General features: G+C 42.8%; 1 protein-coding gene across 2 annotated transcripts in view; it reads right to left on the reverse strand.

The window, feature by feature from the left end:
* Positions 1-13117: 13117 nt before the first annotated feature.
* Positions 13118-16651, reverse strand: part of Trit1 (tRNA isopentenyltransferase 1) — a 34163-nt gene continuing 30629 nt past the window's right edge. Inside the window, exons 9-11 of one of the 2 annotated variants that reach the window (XM_048350979.1) lie at positions 16054-16163; positions 15627-15744; positions 13118-13492 (exon numbers count right to left, since the gene is read on the reverse strand). In XM_048350979.1, coding sequence (XP_048206936.1) covers positions 13347-13492; positions 15627-15744; positions 16054-16163 — 374 coding nt within the window. In that variant the 3' untranslated portion in view covers positions 13118-13346. The remainder of the gene's footprint in view (positions 13493-15626; positions 15745-16053; positions 16164-16651) is intronic. The other variant, XM_048350980.1, reaches the window with a different exon arrangement.

The raw sequence follows: 16651 nt of genomic DNA on the forward strand, positions 1-16651 counted from the left end.
TAAAATAAATTTTAAATCAACTGAACCAGATGATCACTGAATTCTCTGTACCCTTTTGTTGTGTGTATGCGTGTGTCAACATTGGGGATTGAACTCAAAGCCTTGTGCTGTGGCTTGGCTTGGCTTTTTTTCTTTTTAATTAAGGCTCGTACTCTACCACGTGAGCCATTCCTCCACTTCCCTCTGTACCCTTTACAAGCTGACATTTACAAACACTGAAAGTAATGAATGTTGCTAAGGTAAGAAGGTAATTTCTTTTTCTTTTTTTTTTTCTCCAGTATGAGGATGTAAACTCAGGATATTTTTTTGCAGATAGAATCTTAAGGACTTTTCTGGCCAGGCTGGCTTCAAGCCTCCAAGTAACTAGGATTATCAGTGTGAGTCACCAATGTCCAGCATAAGAAAGTAGTTTCTCCTGGGTGCTGGTGGCTCATGCCTGTAATCCTAGCTACTGTAGTCAGGTGGCTGAGATCTAAGGATCGCTGTTAGAAGCCATCCTGGGCAGAAAAGTCCCTGTGAGACTTTTATCTCCAATTAACCACTCAAAAACTGGAAGTGGCACTGTGGTTCTAGTGGTAGAGTACTAGCCTTGAGTCCAAAGAGGCTCAGGGACAGCGTCCAGGCCCCAAGTTCAAGCCCCACAACCAAAAAAAAAAAAAGTTTCTGAAATGCACTTATCAATTCTGATTGCAGACCCGGGTAATACACACTTTTGGTCCCAGCTACTCAGGAGAACACTCAGGCTCAGGAGTTTAAGACCAGCCTGGGCAACATAATGAGACCCTTGCTCAAAAACAAATACAAGGGCCGGGAATGTGGCTTAGTGGTAGACTGCATGCCATGAAGCTCTGGGTTTGATTCCTCAATACTACATAAACAGAAAAAGCTGGAAGTGGTGCTGTGGCTCAAATGGTAGAGTGCTAGCCTTGATCAAAAGCAGCTCAGAGACTGCCCAGACCCCAAGTTCAAGGCCCAGGACTGGCCAAAAAAAAAAAAAAATCACACACATTAAAAAAAAACAAAAACAAGTTGGGCGCTGGTGGCTCATGCCTGTAATCCTAGCTACTCAGGAGGAAGATCTGAGGATCATGGTTCAAAGCCAGCCCAGGCAGAAAGTCAATAAAACTCTAACTAATCCCCAGAAAACTGGAAGTGGTCCTGTGGCTCAAAGTAGTAGCGTGCTAGCCTTGAGCAAATAGTGCCCAGGCTGTGAGCTCAAATCCCATGACTTGCAAAAAAAAAGAGTGTGTGTGTGTGTGTGTGTGTGTGTGTGTGTCTGTGTGCATGGGCACACATGCCAGTTCTAGGGCTTGAACCCAGGGACTGGGTTGCTGTCCCTGTGCTTTTCTGCTCAAGGTTAGCATTCTACCACTTGAACCACAGCTCCACTTCTGGCTTCTTTTTTTTTTTTTGGCCAGTCCTGGGCCTTGGACTCAGGGCCTGAGCACTGTCCCTGGCTTCTTTTTGCTCAAGGCTAACACTCTGCCACCTGAGCCACAGCGTCCCTTCTGGCCGTTTTCCATATATGTGGTGCTGAGGAATCAAACCGAGAGCTTCATGTGTAGGAGGCAAGCACTCTTGCCACTAGGCCATATTCCCAGCCCATGGCTTCTTAATTGGAAATGAGTCTCACCATTTCCTTTCAGGGCTGGCTTTGAGCCACGATCCCCAGATCTCAGCCTTCTGAGCAGCTAGGATTATATGCACGAACTAATGGCTACTAGCCCAAATATGCATTTAAAAAAAAAGTCTGTACTTTATATCTCTAAAACCAAAAAATTACTGAATAAGCATAAAAAGGTGTAGGATAGACCTATCAGAGGTTCACAAGAGCTCAACAGCTATGTGCATATGATTATATAAGATGAGGCTAAGCAAAATGAACAGGAGGATTTTATCATCATTAGGTTTTATGTACTAGGTGAATTTCCTGTGGCGTACCCCATATGGTTACTGCATGTGATTTTGGTACACTGGATATTGTATATATGCTTATCTGAACTAGGAACTAGGGAAGGGAAAGAAAAATGAGGGTATAACAAATATGATAAGAAATGTACTCACTACCTTATTATGTAACTATACCCCCTCTGTACATCACCTTGTCAATAAAATTTAATTTTAAAAAGTCTCTAATATGGGGCTGGGGATATAGCCTAGTGGCAAGAGTGCCTGCCTCGGATACACGAGGCCCTAGGTTTGATTCCCCAGCACCACATATACAGAAAACGGCCAGAAGCGGCGCTGTGGCTCAAGTGGCAGAGTGAGAGCGGGAAGAAGCCAGGGACAGTGCTCAGGCCCTGAGTCCAAGGCCCAGGACTGGCCAAAAAAAAAAAAAAAGTCTCTAATAGCAAAACCTTGGAGAAGGAGGGGTGTCTCTTAATCTTCTGTCAAGGCCTCACCAACCTCCTTGAAACCCCACCTCATCATGCAGATGTAGTAGGACATGAACTTTTAAAAATGTCATTTGTATAACATTTACATAGGCATAATCTAGCTCCTTCAACCTTCCTTGGGATTGATGAAGGCACGGGGTAGAGCATGGTAGAGTGCTTGCCAAGCCTGCACAGAGCTCTGGCCTTGACCCCCACACTGCAAAGTGACAAGGAAGTTCACACAGAAGACACAGGCTGAAATGGTTTTCCCTTGAAGTCACCTCACTCCTGGTGACTCACAGACTGACCTCACATCTGCTCCCACTGTCCCAGGGGCTTTACAAAGATGAGCCCTTCCTTCCATGAGAACTCAGCATGTGCTACTGAAGGCTACAGTCAGACCTGGCCTTCTCTCAACTTGTCACTCCTGAGGACACTCCATGTTTGATCTGCTTGGCACCAGTCTCACCGCCCTTCTTTTGGAAAAGTGTTTTTCTCCATGCCCCATTCTATCACACATTTCCACAGGGAGCTGCTGCTGTGTTTCTCAGATGATAGATTTTCCTGCTTCATCTAGGGGAGACAACAGAATCCAAACCTACTGTCTGAACCCACGACTGTTTAGCCTGAGGCTCAGGTCTACCGTCTTTGTAGTGGAGAAAAGCTGTGAGATGTAAAGTGTGAAGCTTCCAGTAGAGAGCTGTTTGCATGAAGAGGAAAATGAAATCAGCATGTAGAGAAGAGAGATGGGGCGGACAGCACCCCCAGAGAGCCAGTCAATGGCTTCTGAGGACCAGCCGCACTGCCTTGCACTCCAGGGGTGTGGTGGGAGGGCTCAGTTTTGACTCTTTCCTTGGGTCCCATGAAGCTACTATAAATCTTCCTTTGTACCTAAAATGTTCACACTGACTTTTGGTCCCTTATAACTGAAATAAACATCAGCCCTATGTCAAATCACTCAAATATGATGAGTCTGTTTCTTCATTTGCAAAAAGCTTCTAAGTCTTGGCAAGGACTTACGAGATACATAGCTCTGTGAAAACCCCACTGAGCCACTAGTTTGTAAAGAGTGGTTATTAGGCAAGTGGATGAAGATGACACCTACCTAAAGAGAGCTTAACTTAGCTTAGAACAAGTGACCTTCTGTCTCACAGGCCCTAAGTTCACGGTGGATGCTCACTGCTTGTCTACCCAGCTATCCTCCCCTCTGACCAATGCACACTTCCTTCTGAGAATCCTTCCACCGCTACCCTACCCTTGGTTTCCATGGGAACTGTTCTATCCTTTCAGGAATCAACCCCAGTTTGGCTGATGGGAGTCTGGGTAAGGACTAAACCCAAGCTGGGGTAATGGATCCTTTTCTTGGGACTTAAAAAAAATTATACCAGGCTGCCTCCATTCCTTGGCTACCTGCACACTGCTGCATACAAGTATCTGAGGTCCTGCTTTCAGTTCTTTGAGATATAGACCCACAAGTGGGATCGCTACATCATATGGTAATTCTGTTTTTAATTTCTGAGGAACTGCCATATTGTCCTCCACAGCAACTGCATGGGGTTCCGTTTCTCCACAGTCTTGTCGATCTCTGCTACTATCACCCTGGTGTGTGAGGTGTTCTGGGGCTTTGGAACACAGAACTACAGGAAGCATCAGCACCACACGCTTGTTCTGGTTGTTCCACGGTGGTGCCTCTACCAAGTGGAGAAGGCCTGGGAGTGGTGAGAAGAGGGTGGGCTGAGGAGCGCAGGAGTCTCCAGAACCCTGCTTATTACCTGGTGCGAGTTGTGGCTGGGAGGAGATGCTTTTCCTGTACCTTGAATGGGATGAGATAGTTCAGTGACCTGACTATAAACTGATCTTTTTAACTTAGGTTGAGTTGGGCTTGTTCCATTTGTATAATCATGAGGTTTTTCTTTTTCTTTTTGCCAGTCCTGGGGCTTGAACTCAGGGCCTGGGTACTGTCTCTGAGCTTCTTTTGCTCAAGGCAAGCCACAGTGCCACTTCCAGCTTTTTCTGTTTATGTGGTTCTAAGGAATCGAACCCAGGGCTTCATGCATGCTAGGCAAGCATTCTATCACTAAGCCACATTCCCAGCCCCTAATTATGAGTTTTTATTTATGTCAGTCATGGGACTTGAACTTGGGGTCAGGCTCCCTAAGTTATTTTGCTCAAGGCCAGCACTCTACCACTTTAAGCCACTTCTGGTTTTCTGGTAGTTAATTGGAGATAAAAGTCCCAGGGACCTTCTTGGCTTCGAACCAGGATCCTCAAATCTCAGCTTCCTGAGTACTAGGATTACAGGCATTAGCTGCTAGTACCCAGCTTTAATCATAAGTTTTGTTGTTTTATTTTTTACCATCAACATCCTAACACAAAAGATAGCTCTGTAGGGATCTTTTTTGCTTTTTCTTCCCTGGTCCCTTTTTAGAAGTAGATAGGATACAGATAATTTGTGAATTAAAAAAAAAAAAAACCAAAACAGGCACTAAGGTGTTGGTGGCTCATGCCTGTAATCCTAGCTACTCAGGAGGCTGAGAACTGAGATTCAGAGCTAGCCCAGTACTCACTAGACACTATACTGAAAATGAACTATACAACTTGTGGGTGGGAGCAAGGGAAGGAATGACACTGTACATACTGGGCTGGGGATATGGCCTAGTGGCAAGAGTGCTTGCCTTGTATACATGAGGCCCTGGGTTCAATTCCCCAGCACCACATATATAGAAAACGGCCAGAAGTGGCGCTGTGGCTCAAGTGGCAGATTGCTAGCCTTGAGCAAAAAGAAGCCAGGGACAGTGCTCAGGCCCTGAGTCCAAGCCCCAGGACTGGCCAAAAAAAAAAAAAAGAAATGTACTCTTCACCTGACTTATATAAATCTAACCCCTTTGTATATCACCTTTATAATAACAATAAAGAGGGCCTGGGAATGTAGCTTAGAGGTAGAGTGCTTGCCTAGCATGCATAAAGCCCTGGGTTCAATTCCTCAGCACCACATAAACAGAAATAATCATAATAATAAAAAAATTTAAATTTAAAAAGCAAGCTTGGGCAAGAAGGTCCATGAGACTCATCTCCAATTAGCTAGCAAAACATTGAAAATGATGCTGTGGTTCAAGGTGATAGAATGCTAACCTTGAGCACAAAAGCTCAGGGATAGTGTCCAGAACTTGAGTTCAAGCCCCAGGACAGGCACAAAACAAAACAAAACAAAACAGAAGAATGTGCTTGGAGAAGTATAGTGGTTAGTGCAGGGGTTTGGTGTCAGGCCAAACTGGCTTCAAATCCTAGTTCAACAACAAATGTTACTGGCTGCATAAAGTAATTTGATTATAGTAATCATTTCATAATAATTTCAAAATATCATTTTGCATACCTTAGGTAGTTACAACTTTAATAACAGTTCAATAAAGCTGGAAATATATAAAGACCAGCTTAAAGTAAAACCCAAAACATACAAATGTTTACTTCAAGCAGCAGGCTCTTGTAGGTGTCAAAGGTAAAGTAGTGAACAGGGGCTAAAAATCCTTGCCCTCCCCAAACTACATTTCTAGCACTCAGCAGACAGGTATGTCTTCTCTGTAGCAGTCACTGTTAAAACTCTGAATGTGACCAGGTGCTGGAGGCTCATGCCTGTAATCCTAGCTGCTAACAAGGCTGAGATCTAAAGATCCTGGCTCAAAGCCAGCCTGGGCAGTAAAGTCCACAAGACTTATTTCCAATTAACAACCATAAAGCTAGAAGTTGGTAGAAAGCCAGCCTTGAACAAAAAAGCTAAGGAAATGCCCAAACCTTGATTTCAAGCTCAGTTTGCACACTCACAGTAAATAAGTAAACAAAACTGGATATGCTTGCTCCTTTATAAAATAGAGATAGTGAACTGTTGAGCCTGTATGCATGTGCAAACAAGGCCTGGCAGGAAGACTCAATGACAAGCAGCCATGTTTAGAGGGGCAGGTTTGCAGCCTCACATCTGCTGAGTATCCACTCCAGTTCCACATTTGTCTTAAAACAGGACTTACATCCTGCAGAATTTACTACTGTCCAATGAGAACAAGAGATAGCGCCAGGTGCTATGGGATGTGGCAGAATCAACAGATAGAGCCACCTATCTCATTTCAAATCCCAGCCTGTTCTCACTTAACTGCTTTCCACATTTCCTCAATTCTAAGTGGAGCTAATAAGGGCAATGACAATACTACCTGGTGTCATGGGGATTGTTAGGAGGATTAAATGAGATTATGTGTAAAAATACTTAGCCCAAGCCAGGTGCTGGTGGCTTATGTCTATAATCCTAGCTACTCGGGAGGCTATGATCTGAGGATCATGGTCTAGAGTCAAACAGGGCAGGAAAGTCTGTGAGATTCTTATCTCCAATAAATTACTTAAAAAAAAAAAAACCTGGAGGAAGAGCTGTGGCTCAAATGGTAGAGTGCTAACCTTGAGCAAAAAGCTTAGGTACAGTGCTCAGATCATGAGTTCAAGCCTCTCCCCACCTACACACACATGTACACATAACATTACTCAAAACAGTGCTCAGCACTGAGTAATAAAAAGCAGCCAGTAACATTAATGCCATGGTGTATACATGGCTAGGGATCATGTAGCAAGGAAAAACTAAGCCACTCTAGAGGAGCCAACAAGTTCTGTGAGGAGAGGACATCACAGCTGGTCCTTGAAGGTGAAGAGAAGGAAAATGACTTCTCAGGTGAAGAAAATAATTCAAGTAAGTAAGCTGACCCAAGGAAGAAAACATGCATTCAAACTAACCTCACCACCGAAGCCCAGTTGGTTAGGAAGTAAAGCCTGAGGTACCATCTTTGACCATTAGCAAACAATCAGTGTGAAGTCAGAGATGCCCCAGGGTAACCATCAAGAACAGACACCATACCATAAACCAACACTAGCAGCATTATCAAATTTACTGCTAGGGAGCAGATAAATCTAATTTACACCTACTGTTTACTGAGCACTGCCAAATCAATATGCTATTTCAAAAGGCCTTCACTCAGTTCTTCCTATGTTCCTTGAAAAAGACACAACTCCATTTTACACAGCAACAAACTGAGGTGGTTTAGTTTTCCAAAGGTTATATAACCTGCCCAGTAGGCTAGGAAAAAATACCTTGCACTATTTGTAATTACAAATACTGGGGTTTCCTCCAAGAGGCAGGCAACTAGCCACTAGTTTGGTTATTCCACAATACCACCAAAACACTTTCCATCTTCCCTCCCTACCATGTTTGGTATAGGTGCCATTGACCCCGGAGGCTCACACAGACTAACAGCCTCTTAATGCTTTTTAAAATTCTTGTTTTAAACAAGTTTTACCAGCTAGGCTTTTATCAAGCTTTACTTTTTGAAATTATTTCAGAGGTCAGTTCATACAACTCACTAATTTCACAGATGGGAAAATAGAGAGATTTGCCCTTAGCAAACTAACAGCTAATTAGTTAAATGAGGTTGGAATTCAGTGTTCTTTCTGATACCAATTTAGTGAAGATTGCAAGTTGTCCACCAAAATCTGTTCTCCCATTCTTTCTTGGCACAAGGTTAGATTCCCTTTCTCAGCCTCCCTGGCAGGTAGGTGTGGCCATATGACTAAATTCCTGCCAATGGAAAGTGAGTGGATGAAGGCATGCCACTGCAGAGTCTAGGCCTTCAGGCAAGGGGCCCGCCCCTGGGTTCCTCCCTCCTCCTTTTTTCCTTCCCACTGGCTGGGGACCAGGATGACCCAGCTTCAGCACGTAAGAGAATAATGCTCTACAGGACGGAAAAGCAATGTGATACAAGGAACCTGTGTCCCTGAATGACCATCTGGAACAGAGCTGCCCCACTGACCTGGACCACTCTTTTCAGAAAGACTAACTCAGAGCTGTTACAGGAGAAACAATCAACAGCTTTGTTCTCTGAGCCACTGCACTGTTGAGTCTCTTTGTCACAGCAGCTTAGCCTTTTACTTTAACTAAAACAACCATTTACCTCCCTTTGTACATACTCAGAAAAGCTTTAGCCCACATTTTAGAAAACATCCCTAACATCACCAAGTAGGTAATAATCAAATATTGAAATTCCTGCCTGTGGCTACTGTACCAAGACTTCTTCAGCTCGGTTAGAGTAGCTAATGGTTGAATCAGATCACTTACCTAGAAACCCATTTAGCCTTTATGCAATTAATTTAATCAACATTTACCTCTTGGTGCGGAGGACACAGTCACTGTACTCATAAAAACTTGCAGTATGTGTGCATGTACACATAGGGATATGTATTATTTCTGTTGTTGGCCCTTAATATGCTGTGATTTTGTTTCCTTGCAGTGCTGGAGATCAAAAGCAGTCTTTTGTTTTGTCAGTTATGGGTCTTGAACTCAGGGTCTGAGCATTGTCCCTGAGCTCTTTCACTCAAGGCTAGTGCTCTACCAGTTTGAGCCACATATCCACTTCTGGCTTTCTGCTAGTTAATTGGAGATAAGAGTCTCAAGGGCTATCCTGCTTGGGCTGGCTTCGAGCTGAGATCCTCAGATCTCAGACTCCCGAGTAGCTAGGATTACAGGTGGCTCACTAGCTCCTGGCTCTTGTTTATTCTTATAAAGACTTGGTACACCTGTAAGCCTACCTACTTCAAAGGCTAAGATCTGAGGGTTGCAGTTGGAAGCCAGCCCAGGCAGAAAAGTCCATGTGAGCTTATCTCCAATGAACCAGCAAAAGCCAGAATGGAGGTGTGGCTTAGTGCTCCACCACTTGCTCAAAGAAGCCAATGAAGAACAAGAGGCCTTGAGTTCAAGACTCAGTACTGAAACACACTCACACATACAAAAAAAGAGCATCCCGCAGAGGACTCAGGTTGGGATGGCTACAGCATGCCTGGGAGAGTGGACACTAAGTCTTAAGACCCTTGAAGCAACAGTGATAGTGCAGTGCTAGAAGCACAAAGTATAGAGAAGACCTCAGAGAGCTATCTGGTCAGACAAAGGGATATCAATAGCTTTACCGCATTCAAGCCGTAGAGGTTTTGTGTATGGAAGAAATCCTAGAAATAACTGTTACCTACGTTAATGAGTTAATGAGTAGGCACTCTAAGTTATGTTTTACTTGAAAAATTAATTTAATTACATGAAGGAATTAAATTAACAAAAATATCCACATGGCATTATTAATTAAAAGAAAACTTCAGGAACAACCTAAATCTTCAACAATGTGGGAAAGGTTGATTAAATTTTATATTAATATTGAATGTAATACTAGGTATCATTTAGAAAGCAAGACTAGATTTACATTTGTAAGTGTGTAAAAGATATTGCAATGTGTTACAATATGGAAAAAATCATTATACAAAAGTGTGAAGATTGCAATTCTATGTAAGTCAAACTATGTACATACACACAAATATATATATACATAAAGGTTTTTTTTTTTTTTTTTTGACCAGTCCTGGGTCTTGGACTCAGGGCCTGAAGCACTGTCCCTGGCTTCTTCTTGCTCAAGGCTAGCACTCTGCCGCTTGAGCCACAGCGCCACTTCTGGCCATTTTTTTCTGTATATGTGGTGCTGGGGAATTGAACCCAGGGTCTCATGTATACGAGGCAAGCACTCTTGCCGCTAGGCTATATCCCCAGCCCCTATATATGCATAAAGGAATTGTTGGAAACAAGTTCACAAAATGTTAGCAATAGTTATCTGTGGATTGTGAGATTTATATAATTTATTTCCTGCTTTTCTACATTAACTGACTTTTTTTTTCATTAACTGACTTTTAAAAATAGGAATATCTCAATTATGTAACCAGAAAAGAAAAACATTGTCATCATAGAAAAAATGTACTGCCAAAAAAAAAAAAGACTTGGTTTTAGCCAGAAGAAGCAAACACACTATCCTGAGTTACTCCCCTAACCTTTGTGGTGGTAGTAGTAAGGTTCGTGTGTGTGCACGCGCACGTGCGCACATGCGTGCACATGTACATGTGTATAGAAAAATCTTTACTAAATGTGGACGTGAGACTAGGAGTACAAATCATTATTGAGAGTTACAAGGTTCAGATCATGTACCTGCGGACTATAGACGAACTCTACTTGCTTGGGCCTAAAGATTAAGTGAAATATTTGAAAACTAAACTCTAACCACCAGCTAGATGCCAGTGGCTCTCACTCCTGTAATCTTAGCTATTCAAAAGACAGATCTGAGGGCTTTGGTTCAAGGCCAGGTCAGGCAAGAAAGTCTATGAGACACTTATCTCCAGAATGTGGAGCTGTGGCTCAAGTAGTAGAGAGGTAGTCTTGAATAAAAAAGCTAAAGGTCAGTGGCCAGGCCCCAAGTTCAAGCCCTAGTAATAGCGCACATAGGTACAAAACAAAAAACAAGAAATAAACACCAACTCTTGAGACTCAAGTTCTTTTGCTCATTTGAAACAACACTGTTTAAATAGCAAGAAGCACTAATTGCAAGACAACTAATCAAAATTTCTACTGACAGAGGTAGAGGAACCTAATGCCTCACTAAATGTTGAAATTAATTCCCACAGCCAATTCGATAGCACTGCTGGTAATGGCCTGGAGACTGAGTAGCTGGACAGAAAGGCTCTGCTTCTCTGGGGACTAAGGCCAGATGGTGCATTCCTTATCCTTACTCTAGCAGGCTGAGCAAACAGCCATGGTGGGTTTCAATGGCAATTCCTAGTTATCAAAGAAAAGTTGCCATGAGATTTAGTAGCTGAGTGAGGGAAGTGATTTGAAGATTATCCCAACTTTACCATGACTGTGGCATATATGCTTGAGGTCTGTTTCCTAACTATACAAAAAGATGCTGTTTCCACTTGTACCTTGATGACAACTACAAGGCACAAAAGAGTCTTTTCCTGCCTTCGTCAGCAGCAGGCCGAGGGGACCCATCCTCAGGATGATGCCTCAGACCTGGGCACTCAGCAGATTCCTAGTGTTCTGCCTTGCCCAGGCTCTTTTGTGGTGGTGTTGGAATTTCATCTTGCTGATGTGACCATTTCTAAGAATGTGAGCAGTGGGGCTCAATCACAGTGCCTTTAATTCAGAAGGCTTTTAATAAAAAAAAAAAAAAAATTAGGCACTTTGATTTCTTTTTTTTTGGGAGGGGGGGAGGGCGCGGGGCGGGGGGAATCCTGAAATCCAACTGGCAGATAGTAAGTAGTGAATTCGGTGAGAAGTTACTGCTCTGGGTATATTAGATGGAAGAATTAAAGCTTTATGAAGTAGGATTATTAAAAACTAGTTCTTCCTGTTTGTCCATTGAGACTTTTTAAAGCATTACACATATTTAGCAACTTGAGTGAAGAACATTTCAGAGACAAAACTTCCCCCTTATAGCAGCCAGCTGAACCCAGCACTTAAGAGCTCCAGTCTCCCTGCGCACCTCAAGTCCAACCCTGCCACTGGCTGCCTCTATTCTTTGTTGGGTCTCTGTCCCCCACTACAACAATCTGGGCAAAACCTTTGGGGTTCCCCCAGAGTCTGAGCATTGTTCCTGGCTTCCTTTTGCTCAAGGCAAGCACTCTACCACTGGAGCCACAGGGCCACTTCTTGCTTTTTTTTCGGTTTATGTGGTGCTGAGGAATCGAAGCCAGGGCTTTATGTATGGTAGGCAAGCACTTTACCTCTAGGCCATATTCCCAGCCCTTACTATGTACTTTGCAATCCTCATGCCTTGGCCGTCTAAGTGAAGGGATTACCAAAGGTGTATACCAAAACAAAAATTGCTTTTTTTTTTTAAGGTCCAGAAGAAATGTTCCACAATTCCTTTCTTTCAACTTTAAAATGAAATTCTGTAAACCTTTTATATAGTTTGATACCCTTTTACCTAGACTGGTTGTTTACATACACAGATAATATATATAAGATCCCTGGAAACAAAGAATCACATCTCAATCCGTAATCCCTAGTCTAGTCTCTCATACCAAGATTTTGAACAAATTCATTTGAGCTGGAATTACTGCATCACAGATAATGAATTCCTGCTTGAAATGACCAAAAAAAAAAAAAAAAAGCTTTGGACATAGGTAGTAGTGATGACTGTACAGAACTATAAATGTATAGTGCTCATAGTTAAACAGCTAAAAATGCTTAATCTTGTTACAAGTTAATAAATATTTAATACTGCTGGCAGCTCAGATCACTATAGAAAGAGGGCTTTAGCTGACAACAGACCTCTAATGAAAGACCATTTCCAGACTCTTCCAGGAACACGTCTACTGCACAAACCAGTAGACAGCTTGACCTATGAAGATACTGGCACACCATGCATAAACCAACCATGGACACCTGTACATTTCCAATGAGCATGGAGACCCTTGCAAACATTTTAATTTTCAATAAAAATATAGATTTCTGCCATATTAGAAAGATAGCAGCAACAGCAGTTAGCACACAGGAATAGCTCAATAGCTTTTGAGTCTTTAGTTTTTACACTCTAGATCGCAACTATTTCAGCCTGGTTCCTCCTCTGGAATTCCAAGAGCTGATTTGGCTCGCTTAACTATCTCACTAGGGCTCACCCTCTCCTGCTGTCCCCAAATCCAGAACTCCTGATTTGTGCCTCACAATACCTCAGTCATCTACAAAAGCATCTGCAAATCAGATATCTTTAGCCAGTATCAGGGACAAAAATCTTCTTTTAAGGGATACAGTGAATCTCTGTATTCACCCCTAAAAGGATCCTCATGTATTAAATGTGCAATCTGTGCCTCTTTCTAAAATCAAACCTTTAAGGTTCAAAATTTAAAAAAAGAAACCCACCCTGAACTACATCATTACCAGACACAACAGCCACACAGGAGCTGAAAGGCCTGCTGCCGGGGACATGAGGCCTTCACACCACAAGAAACGTGGTGGGTTTTCTGTCCAGCATTCCGCAGCCCAGGCAGGAGAAATAGATGTAACCTCCTTCCTGAACTTATCCCTTCTTCCTTTGCAAAGGCCACCGAGGATATCTCTTAAATGCTTGATTGTAGCTCTCAATCCTGCTGTCCCAAGGATCCCTTCTCCTTAAGTTCTATGTTCTGGTTTGGAGAAAGACTCTGTCTTTCCATGGTACTGATGGCATCTGAGTCCAATCTTCTTTTCTTCAGGTGGTGCAAGTGAGATTTGGATTTCACATGTGCTAAGAAAACAAAAACAATCCAAACAAAATTTTGATTTTCAAGAATTAATCTTAAATGATCAATTAAATTTAACTATACAATCCTTTCATAATAAATAAAAGGATCAATACATAGACTGGTATAGCAGCAGAGCTGTTTGTTTTTATTTTTGAGACAGGCTTTACACTATGAAGCCCACGCTGCCCTTAAACAATGTGATCCTCCTGGGTGCTGAGATAATAAACATGCACTACCATACCTACCTACCTACCTGCTTAGTATTTTTGTTTTTTGTTGTGCCAGTCCTAGGGCTTGAACTCAGGGCCTGGACTCTGTCCCTGTGCTTTTTTCTCAAGGCTAACATTCTACCACTTAAGCCACAGCTCTACTTACGGTTTTTTGGTGGTGAATTTGGGGATAAGTCTCAAAAATTTTCCTGCCTAGGCTGGCTTCGAACTATGATCCTCAGATCTCAGCCTCATAAGTAGCTATATTACAGGTGTAAAGCACCAGTGTCTGGCAGTTCTCACTTTCTAACTCAGAGAGGCTCATTTTCACTATCCTGTCTGCACTCATCCACCCAAGGAAATCTCACCTGGAAATACCCAAAGAGAAGGATGGCTAAATTAAATTCCTTTGTATATACAAAACATCATTCTTAAGGATTCAGAAGCAAACCTAAGTAAGAAAGAGGTTAGAAGTCAAAGAAAACTGACTTGGGGAGAAAAGTCAGCTTTGTTCTCCAGCTAGAGCCTAAGGCAAAAACTGGGCTCTGGGCTGACTCTCCATGGCAGCAGGAGACGGGAGCAAGGCCTCGACAGATGGCACCATAGAAGGGCGTACACAGCCAGGCTCACACAGACTCACAAATGTTGCTTCTCTAAAGCTCTCTGAAGGACATTTGACAAACCAAATCACTAAGTTTCCTTTGCAAAACAATCAGACACTCTTTCTCTTCCCCTTTCATCATTATAAACCAAGAACAATCGTGGCTTCTTCTGCTGGTTGGGCAATCACAGCCATCCCCAGTCTCTGACAATGGAGTTCATTTTGCCAGAGTTATCAGTTAATAGACCTAATCATTCTACTAGTTGATAATGGGGGGAAAAAACACTTTTCTGAGAATCCAAGCAAAGCAGTACTCTGGGCAGAAGAATTCTAGGCTGCTGGGTAAACTGTAAGCCCCACTGTGCCTAAAACAAGTGAGCCCTGGAATGTGACAAAATTCAAATGGGGTAAAACCTTTTGGGCCTTCACTGCATAACTACAGAAATCCCACAGGAGAGTGCAACAAAAATGCAAGATGAGGGCTGGGGATGTGACTTAGTGGTAGAGTGCTTGCCTTGAATGTATGAAGCCCTGGGTTCAATTCCTCAGTACCACATAAACAGAAAAAGCCAGAAGTGCTGCTGTGGCTCAAGTGGTAGAGTGCTAGCCTTGAGCAGAAAGAAGCTAGGGACAGTGCTCAGGCCCTAAGTTCAAGCCCCAGGACCAGCAAAAAAAAAAAAGAAAGAAAGAAAAAAGAAAAAAAAGAAATGCATGGTGATTATTATTAAAGGGTGGATCTAAGCAGAGACACTGAGCTTTTGGGCAGTGACCTTGTGCCAGTGGTACTATCTCTGTATATATGACTGGCAGGTTGGCTCTTAAAGCTTCCCTTGCCATCTTTCAGCACAATCTCAACCACTACACTATTTCAATAAAGTACTTTGGGGAGTACTGAAGAGGCACGGCTTCTAAAGAACATGTTCCAGAGGAATGACTATACTTCCTGCTCCCTCCCAGCTGTGCTTCTGCCTTTTCAGTCTCCTGCACGAGTTGCTTTTATTCCTTTATAATAGTATCTTGCCTCCACTGAATTCTAAACATGAAAGGCCAAGAAACTCCTCTTGAGCAGGATCATGAAGTCAAAGGGGTACCTATGCCAGATGGACCTAGAGGTCTTGTGTCCTTCCTCCGCATTTCAGAATATGGAAGCAACTCCCTAGTTTGGGAAAGCCTCCAAAGAATGTAAGCACAGGGTCTTAAAGGAACCTGGCAGTCCCTCAACACTCCTGCACTCAACTACCAAGACCTTTGAATTTCAGAAAGTCAGCGTGACACTCCCCTCTTTCCCACCCTCAGAATTTCTCCAATCCCTTCCCTGAACTCTACCTGCCCACTCTCGGTCCCCGATGATGATCCGATCACAGAGGTCACACATATGGTAACTTCTTTTGTTCTCAGTTTCATTGTATGACATCTTTATTGGAGTGGCGGCAGGTTTGTGGCCCTAAGAAAACCAGAGTAAGTGAAACATTAGATTCAAAGAGATCTGGATATAATTCTCTGATATTAAGAGCGGTAGGATTTTCCCAAGATTCCTTTTCTTGTACCCCAGGAAGCAGGTGGGGTGTGAACAGGTTTTAGCAACAACCTTTCTAAATGTGAAAGAAGAAACAGCCTCCAGACTTAAAAGCAGCCAGCCCTTCTGCTTCATTCTATAAAAAAGGTTTGGTTTCCTGACACAATAACAAAAAGTGTCAGCAAATGAAATTGCTCTGGACATCTGACAACAGACTCAACTATCATTAATAATCACCTGGATAAAACTTTGCACGATATCAAGAGCAGGTTTGAGAACAGACTCCTCCCACTTGGAGACGTCAGACACCTCTAAGCCATATACCAAGGGGACATTGGGACCAGGTCCTAATGAGACAAAGAAAAGTTGTGAGGTCATCTCCAACATAAAATCTATTCTACTCTCAAGACTCTAAATCCCTCAACAGAAACATAGGATGAAGGAATAAACATTCTGACTACACTGTTCATTCTACTATCACACAAACCACAATCCCAGAAAGAACCAGAACACTGGCTCACCCGCAGCCAATAGCTGAGACACAACTGGACACATCTTTGAGATCAGCCAGTAAACTGAATGGAGTAGCAGTTCTGTGACTTGTGTAAGGGACTACAATATAAAGACAGCTGGAGGTGTGGCACAAGTCACAGCACTTGTCTAACAAGGGCAAGGCACAGGTACTAAATTTAGATCCCAGTTAGAACCAAAACCCCCTCAAAACTTTCTCAATAAAAATATTACATCATAGAAGGAAATAAATTCACAGCTTTAAGTGCCTATTTTAAGTTCCATGACATCTATGGTGCTCTGAAGCAAGAAAGAGTTCAGTTCT

The sequence above is a fragment of the Perognathus longimembris genome, chromosome 7, assembly GCF_023159225.1.
Source record: "Perognathus longimembris pacificus isolate PPM17 chromosome 7, ASM2315922v1, whole genome shotgun sequence".
Classification (NCBI taxonomy): Eukaryota; Metazoa; Chordata; class Mammalia; order Rodentia; family Heteromyidae; genus Perognathus; species Perognathus longimembris.